Consider the following 19,546-nt stretch of genomic DNA (forward strand, 5'->3'; position numbering starts at 1 on the left):
CATTGAAACATATTGTACTTGCTGTTTGCGCCATTTAGTAATTAATTAATTAATTAATTAATGGTAGCCATGTTGGCAAACAACCAAAAAACAAATTGCATAAATGTCCATTGCACTAATTGCCAAATGGGAGCAAGTTCCATATCTTACCTGAAGAGTAGAAAAAATATCTCCCAAAATTAACCTTGTATACTTAATACGTCAATTGTCATATGCATTCGGCGACTCGCGTATTTAATCCTTTCCTGATACTCTGAAGCAGACCAACAATTATTTCACACATTAAAAGCTATGGTCAATAAAATAAATACATATATTCTGCATTTGGAAAAAAAATATTTTAGCAAACGTGCTCATTTCATTGGCTCAGGGGTTGACAGTTCTGAAACCAGCAATGCTCGATAAAATCTCACAAAAGCGGCCCACCAAAATGTAAGCTGCAGATAAGTTCACAAAAATATGAATAATTCTGCAACCAAGAACTGTGTGAGCTGCTTGCAGTGGTTTTTGGTCTCCTCCTGCAGGAAGGGGGGGGGGGGATTATTGTCTGTGCCGTTTCTTTTTAAAAATCCTTTCCAACAGATTACAATCACACACCATTCCTTCATTTCTGAGCCAATCCTCTTCAAATTTGGATTAGAGGTACCTTGGTTCAATACATACAGACCCCTTCCGATATCGGCCCACCCATTCCGATGCTGAGGAATCAAAGATGAAACACTATAAATCACATCTTTTTTTCCTTTCCACCTTTATATTTGAGTCCAGAGAGATTAAATTTGGCACAAAAGTGTTTTCAAACGCCTCTGTAGCGATGCAGAGAAATATTTCGGATTAGAATCTTTTTCAGGATTATATGGGGGTCAAAAGATCAAAATCCAGTGAAATTAAGGTTTCTGGCTTACCAAGCTAATGCCTACCACAGCTCCTTATATTTCAAATAATCCAGACAAGGCTTAGCAGAAAGAAATACCTGCCATAGCCCCTTCAGACCAACGGAGGTAGAGAATTGTCTGCTTTCTTTCTTTCTTAACTTGGCAAAGGTTTGTGTGTTCACTGATAAGTAACAATGCACTTTGGGGTGTTGTACAAGATGCTTTGCAAACTTTGTCGTGCTGACCGATATTATTTTTGTATACATAGTCAAGGCTCATTGAAGAGTACATTGAATGTATCAATATGTAACAAGACAAACGGAGCAGTAGAGAGGGGGAGGGATCCAATAGCAGAGTTGAAGGACAAGATCAAGGAAGACTTAGACAAACAATGGGTGTGGGGAGGAATTGGGGTGGGGTGGGAGGAAAGGATGAATGGGGTGGATGAGATGGATATAGAAGGAAACTCTCAGGAAGGAAAAAAAGGGTGAAGTGGGAGGGGGGTGTGTGGGTTATGGCAGTCGAAAATATCATTGTTTTGGATTGGGGATGATCTGAGATGGCAGTGAACGGCTATCTTTAAGACCCGCAGGGAAGCACGAGATTGAAGAGGATGTGAAAGTTGGTTCCACAGGCAGGAAAAAAAAAAGAGGAATGAATGAGTGGGTGTGAGCAGTGATCCTGGGTTTAGGTAGTTTCATCAGAAGGTGGTTGATGGTGGACCGTGTGCACCCTGCAAAAACGTGGAGGAAAGCACGCAAAGCATGGAAAGTGCAGAGGATGCAAGACCAGAAAGGAGGTGGTACAAGACAGAGAGACCACCGACCTGTCGGTGATGGTGAAGTGATAGACCCATAGACTCAGCTTCAGCATGAGAGATAGCAATGATCTTGAAAGCCTTGGTTTCCACGGCATCAAGCTGAGCAAGGCGTGAGGCAGGGGAGCCAGCCCAGAGAGGAGGACTGATTTATGGGCTGATCTGTCCTTTGACTTACTTTTGCTAATTACAGTAATAAACCGATTATCTGGCCACCTACTGTATTTTATGACATCACTTGTGTTACACAGCCAAAATATTTGACATTCAGGTTTGCATGGAGGAATATTTTGCAATTTTAGATAACTAATTAGGTGGCCACCTGTTTTATGTGACTATTCAGCGATGCTGTTTAAATTGACAAACATTTTTACCTCCACCACCGAAGGTGGACGGAGGTTATGTTTTCACACCTGTTTGTTTGTCTGTCTGTTAGTGAGAAGGACATCTCAAAAAAGTTACAGACTGATTTGGACAAAACTTGGTGGACAGAATGGACGCGCGACAAGGACGAATCGATTCCATTTTGGTGACGATTCTGATCCGAATACTCGAATTTTTTCATTATTTAAGTGAGTCTTCACCATTGAGAGATTGAGAAAAAAATGATAGATCGCAGCACGATATTTCAAACAGTTATGGACGGATTCGGACGAAACTTCGTGGATACGTTGAATAGGTGACACAAACAAAATGTTTCGGTTTTGGTTGAGGTCTGGATCCATATCCGGCCTATCAGTGGGATACAAAACGTAAACTGTTCATTCAAATGGTTTTCAAGAGAGTAGTTTCAATTTCACATGGGAACAGTTAAAAGTTCAAAACCTATCTCAACATGGGAATGAAAGGTTGCGACAACAGAGATTGCATACCCTGTTATTTTTTTTACATTATACTTTTTGTTGATAAGTGCAAATTAGGGGAGACATTTGCATTATCTTGCAAACCCCCCCCCCCCCCCCGGTGTATACCCCGGTTAAAATAGGTGTACCATATCCCTGTGTCGTAAGAGGCGACCAGGGTTACGTCAGGAAGGGCATCCGGCATAAAACCTGTGCCAAATCACAATGCGGATCATAAGGATGATCCGCTGTGGCGACCCCTAACGGGAGCAGCCGAAAGAAGAAGAAGATTTGCATTATCTTGCAAACGTCTGCGATTTGAATTTGATTTGCATGTTTTTGTTGGCCGTGATGGTATTTTCAATTCCTCGAGCAAAGCCGCATCTTTTTCCTGATTATAAAACTCACATTTCTCTTTAACTACAACATTATAGAGCCACAACTTGGAGTAACTTTTTGAACCAGGTATTCGTGATTATGACAGTAGCCATCCATTGGGACCATACTTTGTGCAGAGCGTTGGTGCTGCCTCAGCAGTCTCCTTGGCTATTGGGTACAATCCTGGGTACAAGTCGCCACTCCGACATGGTATACCAGCAAGCTGGCACTCATTTTGCTGACATCGGAAAGATGACAGGCAAAATCAATCCCACCAGGTATTAATTCAACAGCCGAGGGGGGTTTGAACTCAGGATCCTCGAATCCCAAGCCCACCACCTTAACCATGAAGCCAACACCAAGCATATTATGACAGAATAAGCCTTGAGTATGTATGACTTCAATACATTTTAGTAAGACAGATAAAGTAGTGTCCTGGGTCAGGCTTCTTCCTCACTGATGTGGAGACATGAAGCACAGGACATTTTCTGACTTATACATGACGGTGCCAGGTTAACACAGGTAAGAAAATAGTTACTTACCTGCTTAACTCTTTCGAAAGTTGGCATGGATTTCTGATTGTAACTGAAAATTAAAATGACCGTTTTTACAGCCATTTTTCCCTGCTGTGCAGGGGTTGGGCTTTTTCTTGAGGCAATGTTTTATGGCCAGATGCCCTTCCTGACGCCAACCCTGGTCGCCTCTTACGACACACAGGGATATGGTACACCTATTCTAACCGGGGCATACACCGGGACCAGTACACTGGTACTCATTTCGCCGACCTCGGAAGGATGGCAGGCTGAGTCAACCCCCTGGTGTTAATTCAGCAGCCAACGGGGCTTGAACTCAGGACCCTGGGATCCCAAGCCACCACTCTAACCACTAAGCCAACACCAGGCTATAGATTGTAACTGAAAATACTCATTAAAAATACAGTCAGGGTCTGTGGATCGCCATAGCATCCACTCAAAAGGATGACTGTTGTGAAAATTGTCATGGAGTCATGGAGAAAATTCATTTTGACATCACATGATTGTAAATGGGAAAGCCGGATTTAAGTTCTCCACCAACTCTATCCCCTCCCCCCCTCACCACACCCCCACTTCTTTAACAATAACAGCTCCACTGTCGTTCCATACTGTCATTATCGCTCCTCAGAAAGTTGGGAAAGTCATCTGAGGGCTGGACATTTCAAAAGCCGTTGGACCAGATCGTATTCCTGCAATTGTCCTGAACATGTGCTTACCAGAATTGTACCCTATTCTCTCAAAACTGTGCAACCTAAGCCTCTCAGTCCGTTTTCCCACCTTGCTGGAAATTGGCTTCAGTTGTACAATACCGACATTTAAAGGCTCTGGAGAGAAATCTGATCTGTCCAAATACAGGCCAATCAACCTTCTTCCCATTCTGAGCAAAGTATTCAAATGTATAATCAAAGAGCAGCTTATGACTTTCCTGGAAGACCACAATCTCCTAACTGATGCTCTGTATCATAACTGTCATTTCAGATCTACTGGTCATGTTCTTTCCCTCATAACTGAACACATGAATCATGCTCTAGACTGGCGCAACGAGGCCAGACTTGTAGCCCTTGACATCTCCAAAGATTTTGGTAAAGTTTGGCATAAGGGTCTCATTCACAAGTTAACGTCATATGGTATCTCTGGGCCTTTGCTTGCAATAATTTCAACTCCAGACATGGCTTACTGACTTCCTCTACTCTCGTAGCCAACGTGTGGCACTCAATGGAATTCTTTCATCTCCTCTCACTACCAAGGCTGGAGTGCCCCAAGATAGTATTCTGGGCCCAGTCCTCTTCCTGATCTTCATCAATGATCTCTCTGACTCTCTGGAAAATCCTCTTTATTTATTTGATGACTCCACCCTCTGTCATGATATCCATCATCCTTCAGACAGGAAGGCTGCAGCCTCTCCCTCTCTTCTTGCAAAAATCACAAGATGGTCAAACAGTTGGAATATGTCTTTCAATCCTGAAAAATATCACCGTCTGGCAACCCTCCCCTCCCCATCTACTTTCTGAACAATCCACTTGAGGAGGTTCAGTCATTCAAACTTCTGGGTGTCACTATCAGCCATGATCTTTCTTGGGCAAACCACATTTCAAAGTTGACTTCCAAAGCTCGTCGCCGACTGGGCATCTTCCATCATACAAAGTCCTTCGTTGGCACACCTGAACTCCTATCCACCTACAAGGCCTTCATCCGCAGCTTGATGGAGTACGACTCACCCCTCTGGGCTGGGTCCCCTGCCTCACACCTTGCTCAGCTTGATGTTGTGGAAACCAAGGCCTTCAAGATTATTGGAATCTCCCACGATGAAGCTGAGCCCATTGGTCTATCACTATGCCGTTGCAGACAGGTCGGTGGTCTCTCTGTTTTCTACCATGTCCTCTCTGGTCTTGCACCCTCTGCTCTTTTTGTGCTTTGACCCCACAGGTTTTTGCAGGGCATACACGGTCCACCATCAACCCTCGTCTGGTTAAATGACCTAAATCCAAGATCACTGCTTACCTGCCTGCTGTTGGTTTCATGGGTAGGGTGGTGGGCTTGGGATCTGAATGTATTGAGTTCAAATCCTACTTGGCTGTTGAATTAATACCAGGTGGAGCTGACTCAGCCAGTGTGACCACTCCTTGGCTTTTTTCACATCATCTTGGCTATTCGTTGTTCACCTTGGTGTCTTGGTTTTCTATAGGTTTTCTTGGCGTATAGGTTTTCTATTATCATCGCTTTTTCCGAAACCTTGTGAATTCTTGGCTTTTTTCATTGGCTCACCTTGGCATTTATGAAAATGAGGAGTGGTCACACTGGACTCAGCCTGCTATCCTTCTGAGGTTGGCAAAATGAGTACCAGCTTGCTGGGATGATTGAGCCATTTGAGTATTCTGTGTTGGAGTGGTGACCCGTTCAGGATTGTGCCCAATAGCCCAGGAGACTGCTTTGGCAGAACAAATGCTCTGTACAGAGTGTGGTCCCAATGGATGGATGGATGGCTGGACTGCTCAACTCCACTCATTTATTCCTCTTTTCTTCCACTTGTGGAACCACCTTCCACATTCTCTTCAATATCACTTTTCCTTCCAGGTCTTCAAGACAGCTGTTCACCACCATCTCAAATGATCCCCCAATCCAAAACCATGATCTTTTTTTAACCTCGTTAATGCCCTCACTACTCTACCCCAATCCCTCATCCTTCCAAATTTCCAGTTTCCCTCCTGAGAGTTGCCTTCTGTATCCATATTGTCCACCCCATGCATCTTCTCCTGCCCCCTCATTCCTCCCCACATCCTTTGTTTGTCCAAGTCTCCCTCTATCTTGGCCTTCAACTCTGCTGTTGATGTTTCCCCTTTCTCTCAAATGTTCCTTTTATCTTGCATCCTGAAACATTCAGTCTACTAATTCTAGCTCTTCCACAAGCCTTGACTATGTATAAAAAAAACAAAAAAAAATCTTGGACTTTTTCACAGATCGCCATTTTTTGTGTGGCATGAAGGTCAAGCTTCTGCAGCCTGTAACATTAATGCAAGTGTTCCCCAGGGCACTGTGTTGGGGCCTTCGTGGTTTCTGTTTTATATAAATGACCTGCCCCACAACATTTCATCTCAGCTAGCCATTTATGCTAATAACCCAACGCTATAAACTACTTATCCTGGCTTCCCGCCAGCATCACTCCGCTTTCAAGCCAGCGTCGATCTAAATCGGGACCTTGAGAATGTCAGTAACTGGAGAAATGACTGGTTCATCAGCGACAATCAAAAGAATACCTCATATCCGTGTCCAGGTCAAGATCCCCCTCTTTTCATAACTTAGTTATGGACCAAGCTCCATTACAAGAACTCATTGACATCTGTCTTCTTGGTCTGGACATCAGTGCTTACCTTGGTTTGCATTGGTACATTTCTGGAATTGCCCAAAGTGCCTCCCAGCAAATTGGCTGCTTGCATCGGGCTCACCAATACTTCCCTCCCGAGGCCCCGCTCAACCTGCACAAGACCACCATATGTCCAGTCATGGAATACTGCAGTCACATCTGGGTGCATGCACCGACTCATCTTCTGTCCCTTCTTGACAGAATTAAACGATCAGTTGTTTACCTGGTAGCCCATGATCTGGCATCATCTCTGGAGCCTCTCTCGGTTTGACGCTCTGTCGCTTTTACAGGTACTAAAATGGAAGATGCTCAAAGGGCATTACACTACCTGTCCGTCCTATACATACTTTCACGCACTCTACACGTTTGGCAGCCTCTGCACACCCCACACTGTCTGGATTCCTAAAGTCAACACAGTATGATGTTCCTCCAGTTTTTTTCCCCACTCACTGCCAAACTCTGGAATTCCCTTGCATCCTGTTTCCCAGCAACATACAACTTTCCCACTTTATGAGAGATGTGAATAAGTATATGCTTTTCCAGCGATTCCTCTTCCAACTTATTTTTTGAAGCCCCCACCTTTGAGTGGCCACAAGGCCATGTGATGGGCAAACTCATCACTAAAAAAAAAAGAAGAGGTTGTTAAGAGTAAATGAAATGATTGGCATTTAATAAATTTCCATCTTGAGGGATACAAGAGCTGTCATTGCAGATATAGCATTTTGGCAATTCCTTTGGATGATAAACAATTCCGTTTGGTCAACTAAAATAACAAAGCATGTCTTCCACAGAGAAAGCAATAAAATATAAGTTCCCACAGACCATTGACTCTAGCTCTTTCAAAGGGAAGAATAACCTTACACTTTGGACAATTCAGGCTGTCCTGATAAACTCAGCCATTATGGCAAAACCGGTGGAAACAGGCACGATACCAGCTTTTCCAATTCAACTGATATATCGAAATGATTTTCCCTACAATCCCAAGGCAGGCGGACTTCACATTGACCTTGCTGGGCATTCTGTTGAGTAACTGTCAAGTTATTTATTAGTCACATGCTCGTGATTACTCCTGGTAGTACGTTTTCCAATGTAAATATTGCATTTGCTGTAAATGCATTCATCTCGTCATTCATTTTTGGGTAATTTATCACAAGAGTACCAAGCTTTTTCCTGGCAGAATTTTATTTATTTATTTATTTAATGTGTGCTCAAATCAGCTCAGGTGTAAATAGTGCACGTTTCAGTTTCTAATCACTCCTTATCGCATCAAACGACATGTTACCGAATGAGTGTAGGCAAGTTGATTTTTGACATGATACTGACCAAAAAGACTCCTTACAAAGGATACGGTAGAATCATTCACGGTACTTCCATATGATTGCAGAAGGGACAGCCAGCTTAAAATTATAAAAGACAGCACACAAAAATGAGTTGTGGCACATCGTGCACAGCACCAGGGTAATTATCTTTGATATTGTTCTGTTTTCCACGCAAACTGAACCTAAATCAGACATTTTCAAGGTGAAAACACGACAAAGTGAACCATCCTGCTGTGCCCCAAAGCACTTATCAATGAAATGGATCCAAAAGGAAAGTACACATACACCTGACCAATACAAGGACAGAGCCAGGGGAAAGGGCAAACCGAATTTAAATTAACTCACAGACTCAGAAGAGACATTCCACAAGACGACTTTAGTCCATGTTCTGTACATTATTCTGTCGGTGACCTCATTGAACCAGGACGTTTTCAAATCATCACAGTTCATTTGAGATGGGAGCAATCGATGGATGCATGTGCAAACACGTAACTTTACCCAGTCAAGACCAGCAATTCTCATCAAAGAAAATGATGTTGTAAAATATCCTTCATAGTTCAAGATGCTTCAGGAGGAATATGGCTGCCTCATTCCTTGGCAGCGTTATCACTCGGCTCGACGCCAGATTTTCCTCACTATCTCAAGCCTGTGAAAATGAATCGGACTTGCACCATCAGTTGTGTAAGGAAAGTGTTGACCTCTCGGATGCTGTCAACACCTACCGGGCAGACGGTCACAGTCCTGATTTAGTATACGAAGAGCTGCATGGATGGAAGGTGAAATGGGAGGCAGTGCCACGAGACCAACGTCCCAAAACCTATACTGAGACAATCAAACATTATGATGCTGATATTTACTCCAACATCAGCACCTTTCTGAAGCTTGTGTGTATAACACCATTGACTTTGTGTGAATGCGAAAGGGGTGCAAGTGTGCTCGATCGAGCGACTGAACAATTTTACAAGGGCTAACGTGTCAGGAGAAATGTTGAATGCACTAGCACTCATTCAGATTCATTATGGCACGGATGTCAATCTAAATGACACCGTGCAAAAGTTTGCAAAGCCTTTACCCCAGGAAACTGGAATCGGGTATTGTGCTGCAACAACCGAGGGGAAAGGGTCGGTTTGGAGCGGAAAACCTCGAGGGTATTCAATTGCAACTCAAAAAACATGTATTCTAAGATTATTATGTTCATCTTATTGGAATAATGTTCCATCTCTGCCCACAAAATTAACTTACAATGCACCTTGGCCAACCACCGCTCCCTCCACCCCCCCTCCCAAACATTTTCAAAATTATAGCTCCTGGCAACATCTCTGTAATAAATGTACTTGGAATTTGAGGATGAAATAGAAATATGTTGTTGCTATGGTGGCAATCAAGTTTACACTACACACCTTTTGAAATGTTTGCTGAAGACAAAGGGTTGACATGGATAAACTGCATGGGATTTTGCAGTTGAAGAAACAGAAGAAAGTGGACTACACTATAATGTAATAATACTATAATGTATATAATTCGACAGGTGTGCACTGTGTGTGTGTGTGTGTGTGTGTGTGTGTGTGTGTGTGCGTGTGTTTGCGTGTGCTTGTGCGTGTTTGTGCGTTCGCATGTGTGTTTGCGTGTGCCTGTGCTTGACTTCTATGCACTCCTAAATCGCTGTATAGAATTTGTTTAAAACTGATGGTTGTAATTGGGGTGTTGGTTTTGGAGGGATAAAAAAAAAATCATTGTCCCAGGGTTTCATTGTGGGGGGGGGGGGGGGAGAATGCCTATTATATCTGCATAAATGTGTGTCGTAAAGTGTCATCTGGTGGAAGGTGGTATTACAAGTCATGATAAAATATGCCATCGACATCATAAAAGTGGGGGAATTAACCCGTACGTCAGGACGGGTTATTTGCTGGTCCAGGTAAACGCCACCAATTGTGTGCAAGGTTACCGTACAAGAGAAAGAAAATCATTGGAAGAGGTTGCCATGTAAGGGAATTGTCAAACCATTGCCTCATTCCACAAAATTTCCGAAAACCTTCATGGTGCTGTGGTTGCCATTATATGTAAGATTCATGTTTGTCCATGAATCGATTAGATGGCCTTGCTTCACTTGTCTTTTCCGTGCTGGTACAGATAGATTCATGTGGGATTCAGATTAAAGAAGGTCCTGGAATCGAGCAGATGGCGTGCATCGTCCCCGCTTTGTGTTTTGCTTGAGCATCATCAGCCGGCTACTCGAACTGCTTGCTACTAAAGATCTAGCCTGTCATAATTTGTGATCTATGCTCGGGAGCCTGAACAAATAAAAAAAAAATCCCTTTTGAGATCAATTTCAAAGCACACTCCTTTGCCGGCATGCAGGTCGCCCCAACAGATTAAATTTTGAACATCTGAGCAAGGTGTTTTGAGAAGAGAAGAGACCCCACAGACGTGAAAGAGTTGCGTGAAGACGTGAGATATTATTATTATTTATTTTATCCTGTCACAGACAATGTAAAGCTGGGATTTTGTTACCTGATGCAGTATGCGAGGAAGGCCAACACCTGGAGCAAGCAGAACCTCGGTGGCAGCAGCACCGAACCAACATCCATTGCACCTGCAGCATGTAGTTTCCACAGGTCAGCTCATGATCCAAAACTCAAAAATATCATTAGTATGATCAATTGTGATGCTTGAGTGAGTTAAAGTATTGCATCATCAAGGTTTAGCAAATAACAATTTAAAAAACAAAAACAAAAAAAACATTATTCATTAGGCTTTTTACCCATCGTCATGTCATGTACGAAACATAAAGAAATTATTGTAGAAAGCTTGATGCGCATGCACATGACATGTGATCTATTCATGATGATGGTACTCGATTCCTGGATCGAATTCAGAGCAGCCAGGGGTGTATTTCACGGGTATCCGACCATTCCAACCCCAAATGATGATGTACCCTTTCAATGCCCTTCTTTTAAGAATGGGTACCTGCACGGATAAGCAGAATGCTTGAACCACAAATGTGGACTGTTTTGTGCTGAGTCACCTGGACCTCAAGGCAGTGAACGTTAAAGTATCACGGAATGAAGGACTCATGACTTTGTCGTACAAGGTCAGGCGTGTGGGCTCATTGAACGAGTTTACCGTGCGTTAACGTTACGAGTATGTCCTGATATAAACGTCTATCCGCCGTTCGAGTGACCACCTGCAAGCCTACTCAATGATGCTTCTCACAACATCCATTACCTGGTGTCCCCATTCCTGGACCAACGTATCTGTCTCTTAATGCTCAAGTGATTTGAAATTTTCTTTCACAGCACAAACAATTCGTTTGAGTGCCCGGGGATAAAAGCGGCTTAAATTAGAGCCGAAAAGAGCAGGTTTTAAATCCTAGAGACTAAATGCAACCTTGTATCGTTTCTCACAATGATGGCTTAAATTTTTAAAAGGTGAGACATCTCAATCTTGGACTTTTGCTCCAATTCTCCACATTCTCCTCACTTCCCAAGGACGCTTTCATCCAGCTGGAGACCCTTTTCCCACCCCGCGTGTGTTCTGTGAAGCACCATCAAAGCCGTGTCTGTAAACAAGACCTCCTCATGCCAATCTCACTCCACGTAATGTCAAACCTGCACGTGGTCTTTACCGCTCGATGGAGGTCCCACGAGTATCAGGCTCAGTAACTTACATCACACCAGTCTTCTAATCTGGGACATCACTCAAATCACAACGAAACAATTTGAGACTCCATCAAGAACATTTTCTCTGAGTCGGCGGTTTTCACGAGACCAAGAGGCGACACAACAAAGGATTGGTGCGAGGCAGGAAGCGCACTTTCCCAGCTACATGCAGGTGCAGTGTTAAAAGTGCCGTTATCATGACCAAAGATCTGGAATGAGGGAGAGCGGTGGATTTCCCATGATGGGATTGCACCGCGGAGCATGCTTCTTGCACGTGAGCGTTCTGCAGCTGTTGCTTTGCGAGATATTCACACCCGTGTTGCATGAGCAACGCACGCTCCGCACGCTGCCGAGATATCCAAAACAGCCAGGAATACATTTACATTTCAAGAAAAAAAAATCCAGAACACCCGTGTTCTCTATACAATCGTGCGTGCCGAGATGGACTGAGAAGCAAGTCCATTCAGGTAAGTGAACCTGTATATTCGTCCGGTGCTCTCGCCATGTGCTCGAACTTCGTTTGGATGACGTCAAGATTTTGAATGAGTCTTATCATTTTTATAATCACACATCTTTAAAAGCCTTTCAGAACATAGTATTTGCTGGGGAAAAAAAAATCAATCAGAACCAATGCATGGGAAAAAATATTTAATGATAATAACTAATGGGATAAAATATCATATTTTGAAACATTTACATACACTTGCAACATGGAAGCATGATGTAAATACAGGGACTGCGCTGATATGACTCTGTGGTCGGAATATATGGCTATGAGCAAGTGATGCTTTTAGCAGACGTGAAATCAAAATACAGATGTGCACGCATGCGGAGATGAGATGGAATACATTGCCTGCACACTCTGAACACGGGTGTGCCCTGGACCGCCATCGCGATCGTGGCGACGAGTGAGAGCGCGGGACGCCATGGCCAGGGTCCGCGCCCCTCGAACGGTCCGTAAAGCCGGACTAGTTGGCGCTCGGGTGGGGGGGGGGTAGGGAAGTGAATCTTGAGCACGGGGTGAATCGGAGCCATGAGGGTCGGTGGAATGGGTTGTATGAGATGGGATGGAATCCAGTGCACGCTATGAATCTCCGGTTTCTGCAAAGAGGCACTGTGAGAGAAAGGTACTCTCATGTGTACAAATATCTGTAAAATAAGAAACAAAACAGTATATTTCATCCAAGTAATGGATGTTGAAGTCAGGTGTTATATTAGCATTGCCAGAGGATAAAAAAAAAACTACAGGTACATGTGCAGTTGGTACTCCACCACATGCACACATCGACTCAAATTGACAGAAACTTGTGCGCCTGTAATCAGTCAACCAGATCCTTCATCTGAAACTAAACGACCACAATTATAGACCTTATTGACTTTCAATAATTTAATCAAAAGCCAATAACATCTTGATGGTAATTGTGTACATTTCACAGTGAGATTAAACCAAGGACATGCAAATGCATTTAAACACACAAACGCGCACGCACGCACACACACACACACACACACACACACACACACACACACACACACACACACACACACACACACAACACACATACAAAAACACACGTACACGCACACACATACACACACAACACACATGTACACACACACATACACACACGTGTGCACACACACACGCATCCATCACACACACACACACACACACACACACACACACACACACACACACACACACACACACACATACACGCATCCATCAAACACACACACACACACACACACACACACGCATCCATCAAACACACACACACACACACACACACACACGCATCCCTCCATCACACACACACACACACACACACACACACACACACACACACACACACACACACACACACACACACACACACAAACACACGCATCCATCAAACACACACACACACACACATACGCATCCCTCCATCACACACACACACACACACACACACACACACACACACGCATCCATCAAACACACACACACACACACACACACATACGCATTCCTCCATCACACACTCACACACACACACACACACACACACACACACACACACACACACACACACACACACACACACACAAACACACGTATACACACACACACACACACACAAACACACGTATCCATCACACACACACACACACACACACACACACACACACACACACACACACGCATCCATCACACACACACACACACACACACACACACACACACACACACATCCATCACACACACACACACACACACACACACACACACACACACACACACATATACACACACACACACACACACACGCACACACACATACACACACACACCAAAGGTTTCAAATGACGGATAAGTTGAAAAATAATAATAATAAAAAAACCGGACGACATGCTCGCACACCGTGCTCGCTCGATCACCGCAGAGGCGATGGATGGGGGGCGGTGGCACGGATGTGCTGATCAAGATCCGGGAGCAGTAAGGATCGTTCGGTGGGGAGAAGGGAAGAGGAGTAGGGAGGAGGAGAGAGTTGTGCGAGAGTGGGGGAGAGGGGGGGGAATGAGACGGGGTGTGTAAAAGGTAAGTGTGAGAGAGGAGAGATACAAAAGGCGGGGGGACGGGGGTAAGAGGGGTATGTATAAAAAGGGGGGGTGTTAGGGAGGTGGAGGTGTTAGAGGGGACCGCGATTGTGGTTGGAGGGAGAGAGAGAGGGAGAGAGAGAGAGCGAGAGAGATATGATTGTATGAGGAGAGAAGGGAGGAAGGAAGTGAGGGAGGATTTCAGAGGGGTTAGAGGGTGAGAGAAAAGAGAAAGGGGGGTAACGGAGAGACGTGGGACGAAGGAGAGACAGAGAATGCGGAACAAGCACGGATTGCGGAGCCGAGCGTACACCGACATCGCATCACGGCTATGAAAGAGAAAACAAAGAGAAACCCCAAGCGCGAGTAGCGAGCGAAAGGACGTGTCCGTGTTGTGAGGCCCTGCGTCGTGGCCTCTGAAATGAGCGCGAGGGAGATTGAGGGAGAGTGAGGGAGAGTGAGGGAGAGAGTGAGCGTGAGGGGAGAGTGAGAGGGAGAATGAGCGCGAGGGAGAGTGAGGGAGAGAGTGAGCGTGAGGGGAGAGTGAGAGGAAGAATGAGCGCGAGGGAGAGTGAGGGAGAGAGTGAGCGTGAGGGGAGAGTGAGGGAGAGAGTGAGGGAGAGCGAGGAGAGAGAGCGCGAGGGAGAGTGAGGGAGAGAGAGCGTGAGGGGAGAGTGAGGAAGAGAGTGAGCGCGAGGGGAGAGTGAGAGGGAGAATGAGCGCGAGGGAGAGTGAGGGAGAGAGAGCGTGAGGGGAGAGTGAGGGAGAGAGTGAGAGCGAGGGAGAGAGTGAGGGAGAGAGCGAGGAGAGCGAGGGGAGAGAGCGCGAGGGAGAGAGTGAGCGCGAGCTCCGCAGGCATGTCGACACATCGTCGCGAGCGCGTCCTTACCGGCGGCTCGAGATCGCGTCCGAGAGGCCGCCGAGTCCCGGATGCCGGTGCCGAGTGCGGGCTGCAAGTGCTTATCCGTGCGCGGCCAGGGGGAGGGGCCGCGTCGGGCGGGAAGGCTTCCACAACGGGCGGGACGCGTGGAGGGGCTGCGCACGGCACGCAGCGGGACGGACGCGCACTCGCGCCTCAACTTAAAATCGTGAGCACGAACGTGCAGAGAGCGCGGTGCGTCGCGTGTTTGAGTACGTGTCAGCACGAGGGCGTATCGATGCTGTTCATACGTGCTGGATGCGCAGAAGGCAAGATAAGCCGAAACACGCGTTACCATATCGGCCCAAATGCAATGGTCTGACTCGGAGAGGTCAAAATGTGGATCTTTTTCGTACCGTCAATAAGGACAAAATGCACGGACGTTCGTACGGCTTCCGGTCTCGCTTGATTTGCTACCATTTTGGGGGATGAAGGAACTGAAAATATCACGTGGATTACTTCTTAATCAGAGCGAAAAGGGCAAATGTTGAAGACCAAGGTGCAAGGCGTTAAATGGTAGGTGACCACTGCAGTACAGGTACATGCACCGACAAAATGAATGAAATTGATGAGTCACGAGATTACCTCGCCCCAATGATCTCGAGCTCCTGCACATCTCCAAAGAGCTGGCTCAGCAATATATAGGTCGATTGGGGATCTTTTGGAAGCAAACGTGGGTGTACGTGGAACGACGCAGGCTCACATAACCATATATGATCTGAAAGTTGAAGTTTGATTCTTTAAGCCATTGCCATATGCTGAATGTCACAAAATCCAAAGGTTATTCATTCGATCGATGTCCAATCGGCAGGCGGAAGGAATGCAAACGTGCACTTATTGAAAAGACGAGCAAAGGTACCCGGCGTTGCTGGGCAACGTCGGGTCCCTCCTCCAACCACTTCCCCTCCCACCAATCACCCGACCCTCCCTCTCTCCGGACTCCCAACCCACCCCTCCCGTCAAACTCTCACCCCTTCCCCTCCCTCCGAACTCCCTACCACTTCCCTCCCTCCGGAATCCCACCCATTCCCCTACCTCTGGAATCCCACCCATTCCCCTCCCTCTAGAATCCAACCCCTTCCACTCCTTCTGGACTTCCACACCTTCCCCTCCCTCCTCCCAACCAACCCCACCCTACTCCAACCTCACCCCTCCCTCCTCCAACCACATCCCCTCTACACTCCCACCCCACACCTTCCCCTCTCTCCTACCCCACTCCCCTTCCCCCTTCCTCCTACCCCACTCCCCTTCCCCTCCCTCCTACCCCATTCCCCTTCCCCACTCCCCTTCCCCCTCCCTCCTACCCCATTCCCCTTCCCCTCCCTCCTCCAACCACGCCACTCCCTCCTACAACCACACCCCTCAAGATTCCCACCCCACCTCTTCCCGACTCCCACCCCACCCCTTCCCCTCCCTCCTTCCCCACTCCCCTTCCCCACTCCCTTTCCCCTCCCTCCACCTCCACCCTTCTCCTCCCTCCTTACACAAAATAATTTTCGCAGGGTGTATATTAAAGTGTACTTGTACATAATAACGTCTAAAAAAAGAAGTAAAAAGAAATATCTCTTGGCAATTTCCTTGGTTGCCTCCCTCCTAATTAATTATGATAGATAGCAGAGAGGAAGCAAGGATAATTAACTATGATAGATAATTATAAAGCAAGGAAGACACACAAAGCAACACGTACCATTTTTAAAGTCTTTGTTTAAGTGACCCCTGGTCCTACCACTCTCTGGGTGGGTCGAGTTTGCGCATTACTTACTGACAAATGTATAGTCTGTGTTTTGTGAATCTTTGGGGCCTTCAGGGTGTTGGAGGTATAAAGGTTTTTGAGGTCATAAAGGGTCTTACTTAAGGGATCTTATGGGTCTTTGGGATATTTGAGGTCTTCAAGGGTCTTATGGGTATTTGGGTCAAAAGGGTCTATTTGGATTCTTCATTCTAGATGGTCTAAAGTGTACGTTCCTATTGTAGTTAGCGTTTAAGGGGCCAAAAGGGTTGAAACTCTCAACCATCTAAAAAGGTCCAAATGGTCAAGGGTCCAAGCTGTCCAATTGTCTGAAGGGTGTAAAGGATCTTCAGGGTCTTTGGGGTCTTCAGGGTATTGGAGATATCAAAGGGTCTTTGAGGTTGTGAAGGATCTTATGGGTCTTTTGGGGTCTTCAAGGATCTTAGGGGTCTTTGGACTCTTTAAAGGTTGAGGAGGTGGATGGCAATACCCTTATAACAATCTCCTGGTTGGACTTGGTGTGTGTGCCAAATTTGGTGTTTGTGGCCCTGTGGTCTTTGCAAAAAAACACAAACATACAGAGAGACAGACGGAGGGCGAATTTTATTTATTAGATGATTGGTATTAGATAATTATTGGTATGCAATTGGTATTAGATAGATAAGCAAACTTGCCTCCCTCCTCTAAAACCTGATGGTACCTTGTCAAGTCAGTCTCTGGAGTACGCCCTCCCTCCATCCCTTCTGTCTCTTCAAATGGCACCACAGCCGACTCAGCTCGTGAGAAGGCTGAATGCCTCAATTCTGTGTTTGCTTCAAAATCTTGTGTCCCCAAGCCATCACTCTCTACAAGGGCTATGTCTCTTGATATATCTTGATTTTGATACAATCTGGCATCCTGCCTTGCTCTCCGAACTCTCAGCCTTTGGCATCCAAGGCCAACTCCACGTGTGGCAGCTGACTGACTTCCACTACTCGACTCAACTCGACACTACTCTCCTAGCCAACGTGTGGGTCTCAATGGAATCCTTACATCTCTGCTCTCTGTCAAGACTGGAATACCCCAAGGCAGTGTCATGGACCCAGTCCTATTCCTAATCTTCACTGACAATCTTCTCTCAAACCTTTGGGCCTCACTATCAACTATGATCTTTCTTGGGAAACCACTCTTCGTGATTGACCTCCAAAGCCAGTTCCTGACTGGGCATCCTCCATCATGCAACGTCTTTCCTTGGCACACTTGAACTGTTATCCACCAAGAAGGACTTCATCCGCAGCTCGTTGGTAAAACTCCCAAAATCCAGAATCACTGAGCACCTCCACTCATTTGTTCCCCTTTCTTTTTTTCCTCACCTGTGGAACCAACTTCCACATTCTCTTCAATATCTTCCTTCCCTCCAGGTCTTCCAGCCAGCTGCTCACCACCATCTCAGATCATTCCCCCATCTAAAACCATGATCTGTTCTACCCTTGTTAAGTCTCCTCAATCTGTTTCCCAGTTTCCAGTTTTCCTTCCTGTGAGTTTGCTTCTGTATCCATCTTGTCCACCGTGTGTCCTCCCCAAGTATTTATTCTTCCCCACATCCCTTATTCCTCCAAGTCTTCCTCTATGTTGTCCCTTATCCCTGCTATTGGTGTGTTTCCTCCCTCTCTTTCTGCTGTTCCGTTTGTTCTGTTGCATCCGTTCTTTGTTCTTGCTCCTCTACGAGCCTCGACTTTGTACAAAAAAACCACAAGCGATAGCTGCAGCACTCACGGCACTGTACACAGCAAAGCAAATGGTGAATGACTCTTACAAGGAGTTATAAGAAACTTCAGTGCATGAGAAGGCCATAAGACCAATGAAGTTTGTGTAATCCTGCTCCCTATGTCGACTGCTACTCGATACCTATCCAACTCAAATTTAAATCCATCTACTGTCTCTGCTGCCACATTTCCAGGGAGACCAAGTCAAACATTAACTACCCACTGAGTAAATTACCCCTGCTTTAAGGTCACCTCAACTCGACTCTCAAGCTGTGACCCCTGGTCCTATCACTGTCAATTCTGCAAAACATAAACCTCTTCTGTACAAATTCTGTCTACACCCTTCATCATCTATCAGATCCCGTCATAATTGCCTTCTTCTCATATATAAAGTTCTGCTTCCTTCAGCCGCTTCTTGTAACCCTGTCGAGCTATCCTTGGAATCAAATAATTGCTTGACACTGAACCCTCTCCATGACAGTTATGTGTCCTTCCTCAGATGTGTTGACCAAAACTACACACAACATTTGACACGAGGCCTCACTAAATTCCTGTATAGAGTTAACACTACCTCTTTTGATTTATAATCTATCCCCTTGTGAATACAACCTAAAACCCCATTAGATTTACCAAGAGCTGCCTGACACTGCTTTTGCTTACTCACTGCCATCCCCTCATCCACCCAGTCAGAAACTGCCTCATTGTTAAACATGATCTATATTTTTTTTTTACATATATATACACACACACACACACACACACACACACACACACACACACACACAC

General features: G+C 45.6%; 1 protein-coding gene across 1 annotated transcript in view; it reads right to left on the bottom strand.

The window, feature by feature from the left end:
• Positions 1-15,419, bottom strand: part of LOC147014135 (gamma-aminobutyric acid receptor subunit alpha-2-like) — a 287,780-nt gene extending 272,361 nt beyond the window's left edge. The window contains exons 1-3 of the mRNA XM_085851834.1: positions 15,257-15,419; positions 12,633-12,933; positions 10,637-10,718 (exon numbers count right to left, since the gene is read on the bottom strand). Of these exons, the coding sequence (XP_085707960.1) occupies positions 10,637-10,718; positions 12,633-12,921 (371 nt within the window). The 5' untranslated portion in view covers positions 12,922-12,933; positions 15,257-15,419. The remainder of the gene's footprint in view (positions 1-10,636; positions 10,719-12,632; positions 12,934-15,256) is intronic.
• Between the last annotated feature and the right edge of the window lie 4,127 nt (positions 15,420-19,546).

Source organism: Eptatretus burgeri, chromosome 13 (assembly GCF_056783735.1).
Source record: "Eptatretus burgeri isolate ZD-2024b chromosome 13, Ebu_testis_v1, whole genome shotgun sequence".
Lineage (NCBI taxonomy): Eukaryota > Metazoa > Chordata > Myxini > Myxiniformes > Myxinidae > Eptatretus > Eptatretus burgeri.